Source organism: Protopterus annectens, chromosome 7.part1 (genome assembly GCF_019279795.1).
Source record: "Protopterus annectens isolate FY-2018-M chromosome 7.part1, PAN1.0, whole genome shotgun sequence".
Classification (NCBI taxonomy): Eukaryota; Metazoa; Chordata; order Ceratodontiformes; family Protopteridae; genus Protopterus; species Protopterus annectens.
Window position 1 is genome coordinate 532,593,905 of NC_056740.1, and position 16,459 is coordinate 532,610,363.

The 16,459-nt window shown below is 38.6% G+C and overlaps 1 protein-coding gene across 1 annotated transcript in view; it reads left to right on the forward strand.

Moving 5' to 3' along the window:
* PRTG (protogenin) overlaps positions 1-16,459 on the forward strand; it is a 627,066-nt gene that overhangs the window by 556,711 nt on the left and 53,896 nt on the right. The window contains exons 12-13 of the mRNA XM_044078520.1: positions 10,496-10,591; positions 14,066-14,252. Coding sequence (XP_043934455.1) covers positions 10,496-10,591; positions 14,066-14,252 — 283 coding nt within the window. The remainder of the gene's footprint in view (positions 1-10,495; positions 10,592-14,065; positions 14,253-16,459) is intronic.

Genomic DNA, 16,459 nt, shown 5'->3' on the forward strand with positions numbered 1-16,459 from the left:
CCTCAGAAAATCCAAATCCCATCGAGCTACGCTCGAGAGACTTGAACCTCAGCACTGAAATAAATAGGACATGCTGGAGGGACAGATTCATAACCCAGAGGCTCCCTTCACTCTGGAATAAAATCCCAGTCCAGGTTAGGCAGAGTCCCTCATTGACTCTGTTCAAGAGGAATCTTGATGAGTGGATGGGAGATCGTAGGTTTACCCCGGGTATCACTTCTGTGTCACTGTTAGACAGAGGCACAGTATACTAACCTCAAAAAAGGGCATAGCAAAATAAATTTAAAATGGGTGGCGAAAGCCAAACACATTCTGGCTAGGCTTATAAATGCCCTAGGGCAGATAGCCTAGTATGAACCTATGAACCTATGAACAACAACACAATGTATACACAAAAGTGATCTAGCACACAAAAAGTATGGTGTGCAGCACTGACTCTTAAATGTCTCCAACCCCTATGACTCAGTAAGGCGCACCTACTTTTGTGATTGACATTGAGCAGTGGGAGGGCAGTGAGCAAAAGCAGCTTTCCTTGCAGCAAAAGCTTCTTATGCTTAGTACCTGGTGAATTTATGAATCAAATTTTCCACTGCATTGGGTAGTGAAGTGGCAGTGGCTGTCTGCTTTGGTGACACCTGGTGGTAGCAGTGGGTATTGCACTCATGGGTACAAGCCTGATGGGCACATTCTACCTGTAGTGTGCACTCTTGCCAAGCAGGCAGCACTGTTTGGGGCTCAGTGGATCTGCTGTGTAAATTGTTCCAGAAGTAATTGTAGGCTGAATCAGCAGGACCTACTGCCAGGCCACTCCCTACCGTTTGATGACAGTTTACGAATGAGTGGGCTTTTGAAGCTCCATAGGCAGGAACAAATGGATTATAGGCCTCTCACATGGCACAACAGTACCTTGCCTTTTCCCCTGACAGATCTAGAGGGCTTATTGGATGAAGGAAGAGCAGTTATTAGAAGTGTCCCATGGAGGAGGACTGGTGGGGAATAGGGAATGAAAAACGTTCTTATCCTAGAAGTTTCATTGTTTTGAACTAATAAATCCATATTATGAGACTAAAACTCTTTTGACTAACAAATATTGACTATTTCCCTTCCAACTAAAGCAATGAAAAGACACATATCCCCGTTTATCGAAATTAACTTACTAGCTTCAAAGAAAATCCATGTGATCATCCACTAAGAAACATTTCAAAAATGTCATGTCATTTTCTTATGTGCAAAGTGAAAAGAATGAAATCTTTTTTTTTTTTGCCTGGATTTATTATCACAGGAATGAGCAGACAAACAGTACTATTTTTTATTGCTCTTGTAAGGAATTTTATTAATCAGAGTGTAAATTCCCTAGTATATGTCTCTTAAAAAAGTAGAAATTGAAACACCTTGGTCTAAGTTGCCCATGACAGGAACATTCGTAGCATTGCTATTTAGTTTGTAGAAAGCATGACTTCATAGCCATGTTTGAAGTGCATATGCTTACCAAGACAGAGTACTTTCCTGTCTGTAAGATGCTTTGTGTTCCTTTTAAGGCTCTCCTTTTGTGAGCTGCTAGGACTGGACTGAGAGCTAGTAGGAGTGGACTTCCAGCATTTCAGATCAAAATGTGATGCAGCAGTTAATGTGATGTGCTAACTCACAGTGTTTGGTTCTTCATTTCGGTTCTTGGCAGAGCTCTTCTCACTGACCAGTCTGCTCATCATCTGTTTATGTGGGGAGTTGCTGGGTTGTTTGTTTTTCTTTCACATCCAAAAGGCACAACACTGTGAAATGGCAAACTTGTAATTTACCTGTAGGTGCACCCGTTGTGTGTGTGTGTGTGTGTGTGTGTGTGTGTGTGTGTGTGTGTGTGTGTGTGTGTGTGTGTGTGTGTGTGTGTGTGTGTGTGTGTGTGTGTGTCGTTTAATGTGCTGGCAACCTGTCCAGGATTAGTTTCTCTGCCATGAGCATTTTGAGTGCGGCTTCAGTCCCCACCTCTCCACCACCAACAGCAAACAACCCTTAACTGGTTTAAGTGAGTAATTAGAGAATGAATGAATGAATGAATGTTATAAACCAGTAATGTCCCTATGTTTATCCTGAGAAAATAACACAAGCCAGCAAAGTAGTAAAAGCTTTGTGTTCTTATGTTCTATGGTAAGAAAGTGTTTGCTAGAGGAGATAAAATTAACAGTTATTTAAACCATTTCATTGGAAGTTTCTTCTGTCCAGAGATAGGCAGCCTTTTTTTTTCTCTTGTGAATACACTCATTTAAGTATATAGTTGTGTAAATATTTTTAGTACCCATCACAAGTGGTTGTGTACCTGATTGAATAAGAAAGCCAAAAGTCTGTGCACTCACTTCTGTTAATTTCTAGTATCAATCCCTGATATTGGATGCCAGAGGATTTATTTACATAGGACTGAGTGATGAGCATAGATTACTCATAGCATAACACAGCACTACCTTACGTTCCCTCAGTGGAGTACATTAAATGCATGTACATCGTGAGTTCTGCCGAACAGACTGTTGTGTGGGACTGCTGGTCCACAGTTAATTATCTGAGTACACTGTAATTAGCCAGATGTACAGGAAGCTGCACGGTCTTATTATGGAGTATGTGTAAAATAACACTTAGCAAAATTTCATTCTATGTATGTTAAGCTAAGGTAGCAAATATTGAGTTATAAAGTGTATATTATATGTTCTGAGTACAACTGTTTTTTTTTTTTTTTGAATAAGTGTTTTGTGAAATCCTTTTGTGCACAGTTGCATGGCACTGTTTCTTTGAAGGAGGCCATTTGTTTCTCCTGACACTGGACTTTGCCTGCCCTTCTTAATGTTAAAGGTGACCAGATCTGGATGACCACTGACAAAAGAGGCTGAGATGGCTTTTAAAGCATTTGACAGGTTGATAAATTGTCAGATCTGTCATTCAGTGACATGTAGCAAGGCAGTAGGAGTCTCCCTGGGGATTATATAGAGATGAAGACACGTTCAGGAATGAGAGACTATTTGAAATGCATTGATGTAGAAATGCTGCAGTGTTTGGGAACTGCATGGACTCAGGTTTAATGTTTTAGTCTTGAAAACTTTTCATGTAGACTAAAAGTTGCATTTTTAGTGTGAGGTGTTATTATTTTGGGTGCATTGGTTACAGTAATTCACAAACATGATTCTGTGTAGTCAGGTATGCTAGGTCTTAAAAAGTGCCTTCCCAAGTCTGTCAGTAAGTAAACTTCTCCGGACTTGCGTATGGTCTGTCAAATTTTCATTTTATATAAACTGATTTATTATGATAACATCAGTAATGGACAGCTAAGAAATACTTTGGGAAAGCTGTGGAGGGAGTTGTTGATTGATGAAATTGGTGGTCTGTAATCGCTGAAAGCAAGAGGCCAGAGAGGGAAAGCTTTGTTTGCGGAGACCTTTGGGGGTCACCGTCTGTGCTTTGCTGCTTCTCTAATGCAGGCATCAGCTTTTAGTACTGAGTGCGTTTCAGCACAGTTCAAGAGTGACCAGAGAAGTTTTGCCTGTGGCCCTTAACCCAGTGAGAAAGCATTCCTAGGCGAAAGCTTAACTGAACTGTAGCTGAGGCTGCTATATTAGTGGAACAGGCTATTATGCTAGGGTTAAAGTAATCATTGTTCCAATAAACCACTGTTTGCAACTTGCAGTTGAGGTCTTTATATTTTGCTAAGCTGAAGTCAGAAGTTCCTGCATGCTCAGTGTTGGTCCCCCAGTTTGAAACATCTCCATAGAATATGTTAAGGTGTTTTTTTTTTCTCTGTACAATAAATACGTAACGTTGATGTCACCAGTGAATACAATTTTTAAATGTATCTTGTACATGACATACAACAGTAAATCAGATGTATTTTAGTTTACTTAGTTGTTTCACACAGTGCTTTTTAATACGTTAAGCGCAAGTCTTTTAATCCTGTTTTGTTAAAGGTTATTATTGGTTTAAGTTAATACACTTTCATCTACCACTGAATTTATTTGCTCCTAAAACATTTAATTTTATTCTCTTTCTAGTTGCAGAATTTGTGATATACACTGTTTAAAATGTTTTATATGAGAAATGTGAAGTCTAAGGCTTGTAAGCTGCCAATAGCTCATTATTAGACCACTGTAATGGTGTTTATGGAGGGTGACTTCCTGTGTGGTACATCTTTTAACAGCTAGAGGTTTTTGGTTGCAATCATCAACAACCGTAAAATAGTGACACTGTCAGTATAAAGAGAGTGGAGTGTGGCAGGAAATAATATCAGCTGTGAAGTACACTAAAGTGAGGTTTGGAAGCCATAAAACAAAGGCTGATCTAAGTGAAGTAATGAATTTGAATGAAGTTGAAACATAACAACAACAGGAAGAATGGCAGAAAAACTGGAGGAGTAGGGTGTCAGTAGCTGAGAATAGCTAGCTAGAATAATAGTAAAAAGGTCACAGTGCTGCATAAGCATTTTTGCTGGGAGCCGTTTGCGAATGTAAAGCTTATAACTGTGTTCTGTAAACGTGTTCACAAAGTAGCAAACAGAAGTCCATGCTTCTGGTACTTTGGCATGTTCCCTTTACTCCAAGGTACAGTGATCACGGATTTAGTACGGGTACATAACTGGATGTGTAGGAGGGGTAAAGATTCTGCAATAATACTGTTAACTTATAAAGCAAATTTTGATATTCACTGTTCCAATTTAAACTGAAGTGGATTAATCTCATTTATGGGACTCATAGTTGTGCATCTCATACGTATGCCATATAGCCACTTTTAGTTTTGGCTGCTAGATACAAAGGGAGTGATAGAACAGAAGATAGTGTCAAAACGAATTTCTTAGGGTTGGGAGGAGAGTATGTACTAGTTTGCTCATAAAAGCAAAAGATCTGATGGTACACAATAATCTTAAAATGAAAATGGAATGTATAGAGTATAGGTCTCACCCCAGAGTGCTTAAAGGAGAGTTAGTTATGCAGGGAACAAATCCATTGTAGCAACTCATTTAAAAAACAGTGTTTTAATTCAGCAGTACAGAGTCACCACTGCATTTAGTGTCACAGACGTACGAGCAAAGCAGATGGATGAAATCGTACATGGCGAAGTCTAAACCTCACTGATAAGGAACATACCACTTCTGTCAGGTACATATTACTTCTAACAGGAAAATTCTTTTTTCAGTGCTCAGAGTCTAGGAAATGCGAGGCAGCATGAACTCACTCTACCATGACTGCTGAACCTAGACTATTTCTTTGACTAATTTAACAGGCCCCCTGTTGAAATGTTGGCATTCAAAGTACCGAGTGCCGACAAGCCAAAAAAAAAAAAAAAAAGACAAAACTCCAAGATTACCATACCTCATGGCATATCGGACTTAATGTATGTAAGTCCAATCTTCTGGTTATTCAATCTCTGTATTTTGGGACTAGTTGTAGCGGGTCCTGACATTTCAAATGCTTACTGATTTAACAACATGAAAGGGGTTGTGGATATATGTTACATGCTTATCAGTACGTTTGGCACAGTTCCATGTAGAAGATTAGACAGACAGTTCATTTAGCCAGAATAGGTCCCAAGGGCCATCTTAGATGTAGAGTACATTGAAGAAGGGAAATGTACAGCTAGGAGTAACTAGGGGTTCAGGACTAGGTCCTGTCATTTTTCTCGATTTTTGTATTATTCTTACAGGCAACATTGTTGAAGAGTTATGATGAAAAGAATGCTTGTCTGCCAGTGAAACATCTGATCTGGAGTGGCAAAATGGGTCAGAAAAATGCAAAAGGTTTATGATAACTCTGGAAGAATGATTAATCAAATTTATGGATTAGTATTGTTAAAGCATGTGGGCAACAGAAATGTAGAGGGAGGTGCTAATACAATACCAATACAGATGGATCTGTGTTAGCCATATCAGATAACCTTAAAGTAAAGAATTGGTGATTCAGAGTGCACAGGGTGGATCACTGCAGTTAGAAGTAAGGATGTTAACATTCATCTACATATATAGCTGCTATAAAACCATATCTGCAACATCATGCATAGTTTAGTGTATCCTGTCAGAAAAAAACATATAATGGAGGCAGTCCATAAGAACGAAGATGAAATGGTATGAGGCTTACACCGGATGATAAAGAAGTTTAATATATATACAGCAAAAGAAAGTGAGGAAGATGCATAAAGAATATTTCAAACACCCCCAAAAAGGAAAAAAAAACTTGTAGGTCATCTTTAAAAAAATGGTAAGAGTGAGAACTGCTTTTGAAGGCAGTGTAATGTTTGGCCTAAGGTAATGGGGAAGTGTTGATGAGTCACAGATTGGAAACAGTGGCATATTTCAGGAATATGTGGTAGCACAGCAGATAGGGTTGTTGCCTCACAGCAAGAGGTTCCCTGGTTTGAGTCTCATCTGAAGTGCCTTCTATGTGAAGTCTATATGCCCTCGCTTGTGTCCATGTGGATTTCCTCCAGGTGCTCCGGTTTCCTTCCACATTCCAAAGACATGCAGTAGGTAGACTGGACACTGTAAACTGGCCAAAAGATGTGGGTGTGTGGTGTGGAAGAACTACTGTGGCAGGGCTAGCTAGCTACCTGGTAGTGTAAACCTTGGCTTTAGATGATTATTACTGTTGAAGTACAAAACTAAAATGTTCAAACATAAAACAGTGTAAAGCATTATAAATAGAGAAAAAATATTTTGTCCCTGTTTGTAATGCTTTACACTGTTTAATGCATGAACATTTTAGTTTTGTAGTACTTTAAATACTGTCATGAGATGGTGTAGAAGTTTTTGATTGGTTGATTTATGTTTTTAAAAAAGGGGAATAGTTGGAAGTATTAGTTGTCCGATGAAGCAGTAGTGATTACTGCAAAAGCGCTCACAATAAAAGTTGAATTACTTTGAATATTTTGGACTGTTTCGTCCAAAATCTGAATAGATATGTATGTTTATAGCTTTTGCTGTGGTTTGCTTCACATTCTTACTTTCTCAGTACTTCTAAGCCCTATCAGTCATACTACATTTTTTAGATGGTGTTACCATAATATGAAGGTACGTTTAATGCTCATTAATAATGAAATATTAGCTAGATGGCACTGTAGTGCAGTGGTGCCTTACAGCTTTCGATTCTGTGGTTTGAATCTCAGCTGGAATGCCCTTTGTGTGGTTTGTCATGTTCTCTGTGTGTGCATTTGTATTCTCTAGGGTCTTTTGTTTTATCCCACTTCCAAAAACATGCTTTCAGGTAGAATAGTGATTTGAAATTGTCCATAAGTGTATGTGTAGATATTTTAAATGCATGTAGCAGGAGACTGACTAGAGTCCCATCAGGATTAGTTCCAGCCTTATGCTCCTTGTCTGAAAAGAGCATTCATCACTTTGTCACATTTGAAGCCAAGGGATGCTTGAGCCATCTGCTCCTTTCTTGCTAAGTTTTGTGGGTTTTGAGGGTTTCCATGCCATACCTCACCTGTTGGTGAGTTTTGGTTTCTAAGAAAACTGTTTTGAAGAATCCCTTTAAAGATCATGTACAAATGATTGAATGTGAACTCAGTGTACTACTTCACGTTTGGCCATTATGCATGACCCACAGTGTAATTGTACAACCACAGTGTCCAGCAGCTGTCCAGTACTGAATTTTGATGACAAAAATTGACATTGAAAAAGCCCCACTTCATTACTTAACAGTTCTGGGTTATTGTTTACTTCTCAGACAAAATGAGTTGTAGTTGTGCCATGTTTACATTAATGAGTGAAGCAGAAACCAGAAAGTATAATGTCACAGAAAGTCACAGATGTTATGAGGGACAGACCAATGGTATAAGGTTAAATCACTGACATTCTGTGAAAGGAAGGAGAGTTGCAAGGTATGTTCCCCCAAATTACTTTTACCTTTGTCCCTGGCTAAGCATCAGAGAAGTGGTCAGCTATGTATTCATGCATTACCTGCTTGTATACAGGACCACATTCTATGTGCACTTACTGCAAATATGAATGATGCTGCTACTGAAAAGTTTTCAGTACCACAGAACCTCACTAACCACAAGTGTGAGTACCCTATGGCATGATTTTGAATTTTAGAGATGTTGTGGTTGTGGCAATTTACACCTTGTTGAGCACTTTCTTCCAGTTTTATCCAGAAAGGGTGAGCCTGCATCAGCCATCCATTTCCAGAAAGGTTGTGCCTGCTTTGGCCTCCCAGTAAAGGGTGAGCCTCCGTCAGCCTTCCAATCCCAGAAGGGGTGAGCTTGTGTCAGCCTTCATCCCAGAGAGGGGTGAGCCTGCATCAACCCCCCCCCCCCCCCACACACACACACCTTAGACAGCTTCCCATTTCTATTCCTCCCAACCCGGCTTTGTCAGATTCGGTTCTGCTGATCAAATGTGGGCGATCTGGGTTGTAGTCAAAGACAAAACGTCTGTGTTGTAGAACCAGCTACTAACTAAGGAATTCATGTTCAGCTGCATTGTAGCAGTTGTGGTTCACTGTTTCTGCAAACATTTGTTTTAGTACTTAAAAACAGAGAGGAAAGGTGGAAAACCTTGTGTGTCTTCTGTTCATGGGAAAATATGTGGAAACCTAGAAAGTGTAGTTTCAGAATAGAGTCATTATGTAATACTGGATATTTTGTCTTGATACCCTGGTATATTTTCTTTGTCATGAGAAAATACAGTGAAACCAGTGTAATGATTTTTGTTTTATTGATTGCTTGTTTTCATTTCATTATCACAGAATATAGCTCATAAAGTGACATGTGTGTGCTTGTGTGCACGTGTGTGTGTGTGCTTGTGTGCACGTGTGTGTGTGTGTGTGTGTGTGTGTGTGTGTGTGTGTGTGTGTGTGTGTGTGTGTGTGTGTGTGTATCTGTGTGTTATGGCCTGTGACAGAGGGTTTGAATCTGTCACTACAAAACCAACTGGTTGAGTGGAGACCACTGTCATATGTAAAGACCAAGTATGTTCCTATAACGCTCAGTAGTAATAAACATCTCACTTGTGAAGAGGGGATGTACCTTTTTTCTTTCATTCTTTGTAAATTTCTTCTGTTCATAGGTAGCTGCAAGGCATGCAGTCCAAGAGGCCATTGAGGAGCCTAGCCCATGTTCCTCAAAGGCCTGTCTGGTTAAGTGAGTTGCTGAAGGTCACACTGTAGGCAAATAAAAGTGGGAAAGATTCAAACCTTAAACCCTTGGCACAAGACACAGTTCATTAACACATCAGGGTTTTAATCCTCTGCAGTAACTGTCAGCATTTGTGTGTAACCGTGTCTTGTTATCATGATGTTTGTGACCTAGAAGAGCAGGCCATGGCAGTATATATTTGATGGTGACTAAAGTTGTTATTTAACACTTTCGATAAAGTTTTGATTTCTGAACAGCTGTGCCCTTTATTCTGCTGGACATGAATGGAAAGTTGGTGCATGTGTCCCTTTTCTACAACCAGGTCTGAGTGCATACATCTTAGACCTTTTAACAGAAATTTCAATTTGGTGACTGCATGCTGCATATTTAAGGCATTATTAGATTTGTGATTTGGTTTAGGACAACACAGTGGTGCAATAGTTATCATTACTGCTCCACAGTATTTGGTGCTTTAATGTTGTTTTCAATAGGGGTGCCCTGTGTGAACAGTTTGTATAACTCCCATTTTCACATGTTTTTTCACTGGGTGTTCCATGTTTGCTCCCACATCCCAAGGAAAGTCCTTCAGATTACCTGTCATGTACATGCTGTGTGTCTCTGTACATGTCTTTGTATATCTCTGTACATGTCTGTATCTATGTGCATGTCTGTGTGTGTCTATGTACATATCTGTGTGTGTTGACGTACATGCTGTGTGTGTATCTGTACGTCTGTGTGTTTCTCTGTACATGCTGTGTGTCTCCGTGTGTCTCTATGTCTGTGTGTCTCTGTACGTCTGTGTCTCTGTACATTTTTGTGTGTATCTCTGTACGTCCGAGTGTCTCTGTACATGTCTGTGTGTGTTTCTGTATGTGTGTGTGTGTGTGTGTGTGTGTGTGTGTGTCTGTACATGGCTGAGTGTGTCTGTACATGGCTGTGTGTGTCTGTACATGGCTGTGTGTGTCTATACATGTCTGTGTGTGTCTCTGTACATGTGTGTGTGTCTATACATGTCTGTGTGTGTCTCTGTACATGTGTGTGTGTCTCTATGTGCTTGTGGCTCTGTGTTTAAATCCTACAATGAGATGTCCCATCCAGGATTAGTGTCTCTGTCTTGTGAAGGATAACTTCTGCCCAACCCCCCTCCATTGACACTATTTTGAATTAAGCAGGTATAAGGGAATGAGCATATTTTTTATCAAAGGTAACATTGTTAACATACGAGTATTTTGATTATCTCTTGGGTTGTGTTCTAATGTAGTGTCACAGCAACTGGTAGAAATAATTTTGCCGGTTCAGTACGTTTCTTCACTGTTACTTTTCTGTGTCAAAGAGCTGTTGGATATTGTTTAAATACATGAGTGTATGTTGATTTTGTTAATATGTTTCTTTGCAGATCCCAGAAGAAAGTACCATGTAAGGATTTTGGCATACAATTCCTTAGGAGACGGTTATCAAGCTGACCAGACAGTAAGCACACCCGGATGTGTTTGTAAGTATGCTTTATGTGCTGGGATAGCAGACATGGTTTATCATCTAATTGTAGATTCCTGCTTTTGGTAAGCTAGGTTTGGAATTTCATATCTACTTATTAAAGTCAGCAAAGTTTCAGCATGTGAATTATTGCACAGAACCATAGAAAAAGTTAAACAAAGTATCCCATTAAAGCAACAAAGTAACAGAGTTTCACTGTTAGTACCATAAGAAGTGTGGGCTGAATGGGGTACCAAACTTTAAAAAAAAAAACTTTTGATAGCTTAGAAACTGTCTTTAAGTGATGACAGCTGCTTATAGACAGCTTGTCAACTAACTTGTCAAACTGTTCTTTTTTTTATCTTAAAAAATAAATAAAACAGAAGTTTGACAGACATTTTACACGCTGTCTGTAAGTAATAATTGCGGTTTTTAGACAGCTTGTAGACCATTACAAACTCTCAAATTGTAAAACTGTTCTGGTTTTCATAGATAGTTAAACTTACTCATTTAATAAAAAAAACAGAACAGTTTCACAGTTTACAAGCTGTCTGTAAGAGGTCATTATTGCTTAATAAAAGCTTGCAGGCTGTCATCTTGTTCCTAAAACATTTGGCAGTTTACAAACTTCATTAAGCAATCGTGCAAACTGATGGACAGTGTGGAGTGGGGGGGGGGCAGATGAGTGTGTTGTCCAGGGTGGCCTGTTTGTTTGCTACATTGTTTCTTTTATAGTAGAAAAGAATAAGAGGCATGCAGTATAGAGCAGTGCTGCAGTGAGTCCATTCAGGAATAGTATAATGTACTGAAGGCTTGTATTCAGTATATAAGAAACAGTGTTGATGTATAGAAAGCTAGTCACTTATGGAGGTTCTCTGTTTTGTTTGTTTCTATTCTGAGTGGATAAATGGCAGTTTGCCGAAGTGCTAACCCCTAGAACCCAACTTCCTAAGGGAAACTCCTCAAAATTAGTTATTTTAATGATTTTATTTTTTTTTTGCAGTGGGACAAGCACTGTTAGGGAAAAGGCGGCAAACACTGGGAAATGGCACTCAGTACCAGCATGATTCCCCAACAGTGTCTTTCAGTGGAGAGGCTGTCATTGTTGATGAGTTGAGTTTTGGGGAACTGAGGGAGTCAGGAATTCATCTAGCAAGAGTGTAGCAGTTATATACAAACTTTAAATCTGTGCTTCTGGCCATGCCAAAGTTATATAAAGGTTTTCATTTACACTTGTGGAGCAAAGGTCAGAGATGAATAGGTCAGAGTGTTAATTTTATCATCAAAGGAAAGCTGTTTAATTGAAAAAGGGTAATGCTAATAAAGAAATTTGGAATATTTTCCATGAATTTATGCAGTGAAACAATAGCTAATACACTTTCAGAGGAAAGTCAGACAATGAGCCCTTCTGAAGTTCCAGTTTGAGCTGTGAATTTAGAATAAGGGTTCCACTGTTTCTTTCCACTGAAGTCCAGTGGCACTTCCCTTTCTTCATCGGTGGGCAACTGTGGAATTGATATATATATAAGTTACGGGGATGGGGGGATGAAATTCCCCATATATGAACCCTTCCATGTAAAAATAGTGTTCTAGTATTTTGTGTAGGGTAGGATTGGTATAGTGGGGCAGTGCTAAAGTGTTTTTTTTTTATTTCACAGTAGGGTACTTTGTTTTTTTAAACTCGGAATTGCAGACGTAAAGCAGTTTGTTTTCATTTGTCATCATTTTAGTTCTTTGCCTTAACCAGGGCACTGTAAATGTTAAACATCAAACATCAGGTGTGTCAGCACTGGATGTCGCTATAGGACATAATATGTCCAATACTGGCTATAATTTGAGCTTCATTACCCCATTTTCGAATGATGCCAGGACACTTAGGAATATTTTGACTAAAAATTGGGCTTTAATAAATGAAGATGTTGGAATTCGTCAGAAACTGGGTGATACACCTAGAATTATTTTCAAACGGGGCTTGAATCTGAAAAATCTACTAGAGTCCAGAAGATAATCTTACATACCAAATAGAGGTGTGAAAGAATGTGGGCACTGCCACTATTGTAAATATATAGAAGTTACAACAAAATTTAAAATAGGTAGCAAGATTTTTAACATCAATGGGAAATACACATGTGAAACAAAAGGTGTGCTGTATTTGGCTCAGTGCCAACTATGCCCAAGTTTGTACATAGGAAAAACATAATGTTGTGTAAAATAACGTATTTATGAACACCAGTAGCGTATATCTAAAGCCAATCATACTAATGCCCTAGCTAGACATGTTATGGAGTACCCTGATCATAGTATATCTATAGCCAGTCATACTAATGCCCTGGCTAGACATGTTATGGAGTAGTATAGTAATTGATCAAGTACAACAAGATGTTGGGGGGAGCTTGGCCATTAAGGTTAGAGGAGAGAGAATTATTGTGGCAACTTAGACTGAATGCCCAAGCTTCCCTGGGTCTAAATGAATACAGTTCCTTGAAATGTGTACTAAAGTTAAAATCACTAAACAGATAATAAATGTCTTGTGTGTGACTGTATAAATATTTTTAAATTTAAACTGAACATTACATTTTTTATCTCCTGTTTTAAAGGCATTTATAAGATTTTCATTGACAAGTGAATTTTATGTGGAATGCAGCTTTGAGAATGTCAGGAAGTGATGTCATGGTTACATATGTTATTTAAACTTGTGTGAATGAATGGTAGATGTCTGAAGAAGTTTACTAATTGTAGTAGACGAAAGCGCTAACAATAAATTGTGTTTGTTGGAACTATCTTCATCTTTTTTTGCTTTCTGAAGTTTTTTTAATATTTGGTTAATTTCATTTCAGTTAATTGTTTCTGTTCAGCATTTTCTTTATGGTGACAATGAGATTTCATGATTAACTGTACCACAGTGAATGCTACCAATGTTCATATGTAATACGTTCATTGTGTGTGTGTGTGTGTGTGTGTGTGTGTGTGTGTGTGTGTGTGTGTGTGTGTGTGTGTGTGTGTGTTTGTGTGTGTGTGTGTGTTTGTGTTGTCTGTGCACGTGTGTGTATGTGTATATGTCTAGAAGAATTGAAGGGACTGTTGGGGGTGCAGGGGGCTTTACAAAAATACTTAGATGGCATCAGAGCAAGATTTCAGATTTGAGATAATTCTGAGTTGTTTACACTTTTTTTGCCAAGAGACTCATAGTTATTAATCTCATACTCTTAGTAGGGGGCCTTTCATAAATGCAGTACTTATGTTATTGTATTCTGCACTTCTTTCATTGATCCTGTATCTTACTCTTTGAATGTTGTAGCAGTTCATTTTTGTAGATGGAAAGTGGTGTTTCAGCTTTTGGTATGAGCACTGAGTTAATCTCCTAAATCATTTCAGACTGGTACACAGGTAGTACTGCATTTCACTTGTAACGTGGAACGTGGCTTAGCTTAATATGCTGGGTGTATCACTCGTAGCAGTTGATATATTAATTCTGGGTCATTTCTTCCAACAGCTGTTCGTGATCGAATGGAACCACCTCCGCCTCCTCCTCATCACTTACACACTAAAGCAAACAGTTCTTCCTCCATTTACCTTAAATGGGGGAAGCCTGCTTTCACAGCTGCACAGACTGTGAACTACACCATTCGCTGCAACCCTGTTGGTCTTCAGAATGCTTCTTTGGTTATGTATCTTCAGACGTAAGTGCACTTGTATTGCTAACAACATCCCATTTGTCAGAGTAATCTTAATTAGTGTAATCAGGATAATCGCAAGTATTATGGTAATAATCATGGTAGAGTGTCATAAAGTGAGGGTAACCATTTGAAATGTTGGGACCCACTAGAATGAGTCCCCAAACCCAGAGACTGAATGGCCAAAAATGGATTTACATATATTAAGCTTGAGATAGCCATTTCTTGAAATATTCACTTTTCACTGAAGTATGGTGATCTCACAGTTAGTTTATATAAGTTTGGGGGTGTGGGGGGGAATTGCCCCCTACATAAAAGCAGTTTTATGGAGAACAGCGATGTTTGAGATTTGCTGTTGTCCTGCTGTTTTGATGTTTTTTTCCAGAGTTTCAACATTTCGAGGGCTAACATTTCAATAGGTAACCTAAAGTGAGTCTATGTCATTTGATTGAATGCTCATTTGAGTGAATTACAAGTGGTCAAACCTAGTTGTCTGAAACCTCACTTGACCAAGTCATAACTAATAGAAAATTGTAGAAGTCTGTAGATAGTATATTAGGGTGTCATTTCTGTTCATAGTTGTTATGAGGGAAGCGAGTCTTGAGCAGTATGTGTGGATTGACAATGGCTATTACCCTGTCATGTCCTCAGATCTGTAGAAATTTGTGTTTGTGCACCCACACATTCACTGTGTGTTGTTCTTTTCTTTTCTTCACAATTGTGTGACAGTGGAGTAGTGTACATAAGTAAGGGTTTTGTGGAAGGCAAGGGAGGGCTTGCCTCCCTGAAAAAAATACTGCATTTTGTTGTACACAATATTTTCTATCACTTGATTTAGTCGAGTTTTCAGTTGTGTGTTTTCAGTTAGTTGTGTTTATAGAATCTTCATTCAGTGAAATGAGCATTCAATCAGATTATATAAAGCTTGTTTTTTTGTAACAAAATGTATCGAACTTGCAACACGTTTTACAAACTATCATTATGTATCATAGTCTTAGTAATGTTGTTGCTATCTGAATCATTGTCATCACCATCAACCCCCCTAGTTCACATTTTTAGATGGGGCGGTGTGACATCAGCATTCGTCTATGTGACCAAGTTACCTGTATTGCTAAGGATCCCTTTTTGAAGAAAGTGGAAGTCTTTATCTAGAAGTTGTTTTTATTAGTAAACAATTCTTTATCTTACTGCCTGACAGTGTAAGAGAGAGTATTTGTTATAGTAATATATCTTTAGTGCAAATGTATCACATATTGTTGAACAGCTAAGGCTGTGCACTGCATTCTTTAGCTGTACTTAGATCTAAGGATTCAGTTAGTCATGTATGTAAAATAATCAGAGGTTAAGTGTAACAGAAAATAATTCTTAACAGATACCTGTGGTTACTAAAATAATTTAAGAAATGTCAAGCACTAAACGAGACATTTATAATAGTTACAAGATTTGACTGAAACACAGTTACTAAGCATTAAAAGGTTTTGTCTGTATGGCGTCTGGTGAATTTTGTTAAAAAGCATTTACATTTCTCATGTGAAACTGCTATCTGTTTCTTTCTGGTGTTCCTCACAAACACAGCCATTAGTGATTTCATGTAGTTATTGTTGACAGTGTTGTGCTTTCAGTGGGATGCAGTCAGCAGTATCTAGAAACGTTAGCGATCTTGTTACAGTGAGGACTTAACAGGACTGGGTACTAGACACTTGGGTAATGAGTTTAGAAGCGCATCTGATATTGCGGGGATTAGCATGCATTGCAGAAGTGTTACGCAGATCTTGTGCATGCATTCTGGGATTTGCAAAAACACCAAAGGTACCAGCCTGAAAACAAGTGAAATTAATTTCAGGCTGCCTGCTATTCTGTGGGTAATAGTGAATAAAAAGTGGATACTTCTGTGAGTAGTCCACACATGCAATGGACGTGGTCATGCTTGCCACCCCTTGTTAATTTATATTGGCTTCCCCCTTTCTGTGTTCTTTTTACTTAAAAGGTGTATAGTCTTTGCTGAAAAGGTCAAGTAAAGCTTGTCAAAAGGACACCTAGTATATTTTTAGTCAGTTTCCAAGTGTGTAGGTGGTTTTTGTGATGCCATTTTTTCAGTTTAACTGCTCAAGGATGGTATTATGATATATTGAATCATTTTTAGGAATTCAATGGGTAGAAGTCCTTTCTGTTTGAAATGTTACCCCATATTGCCAGTGTTGCATCTTGTAAAG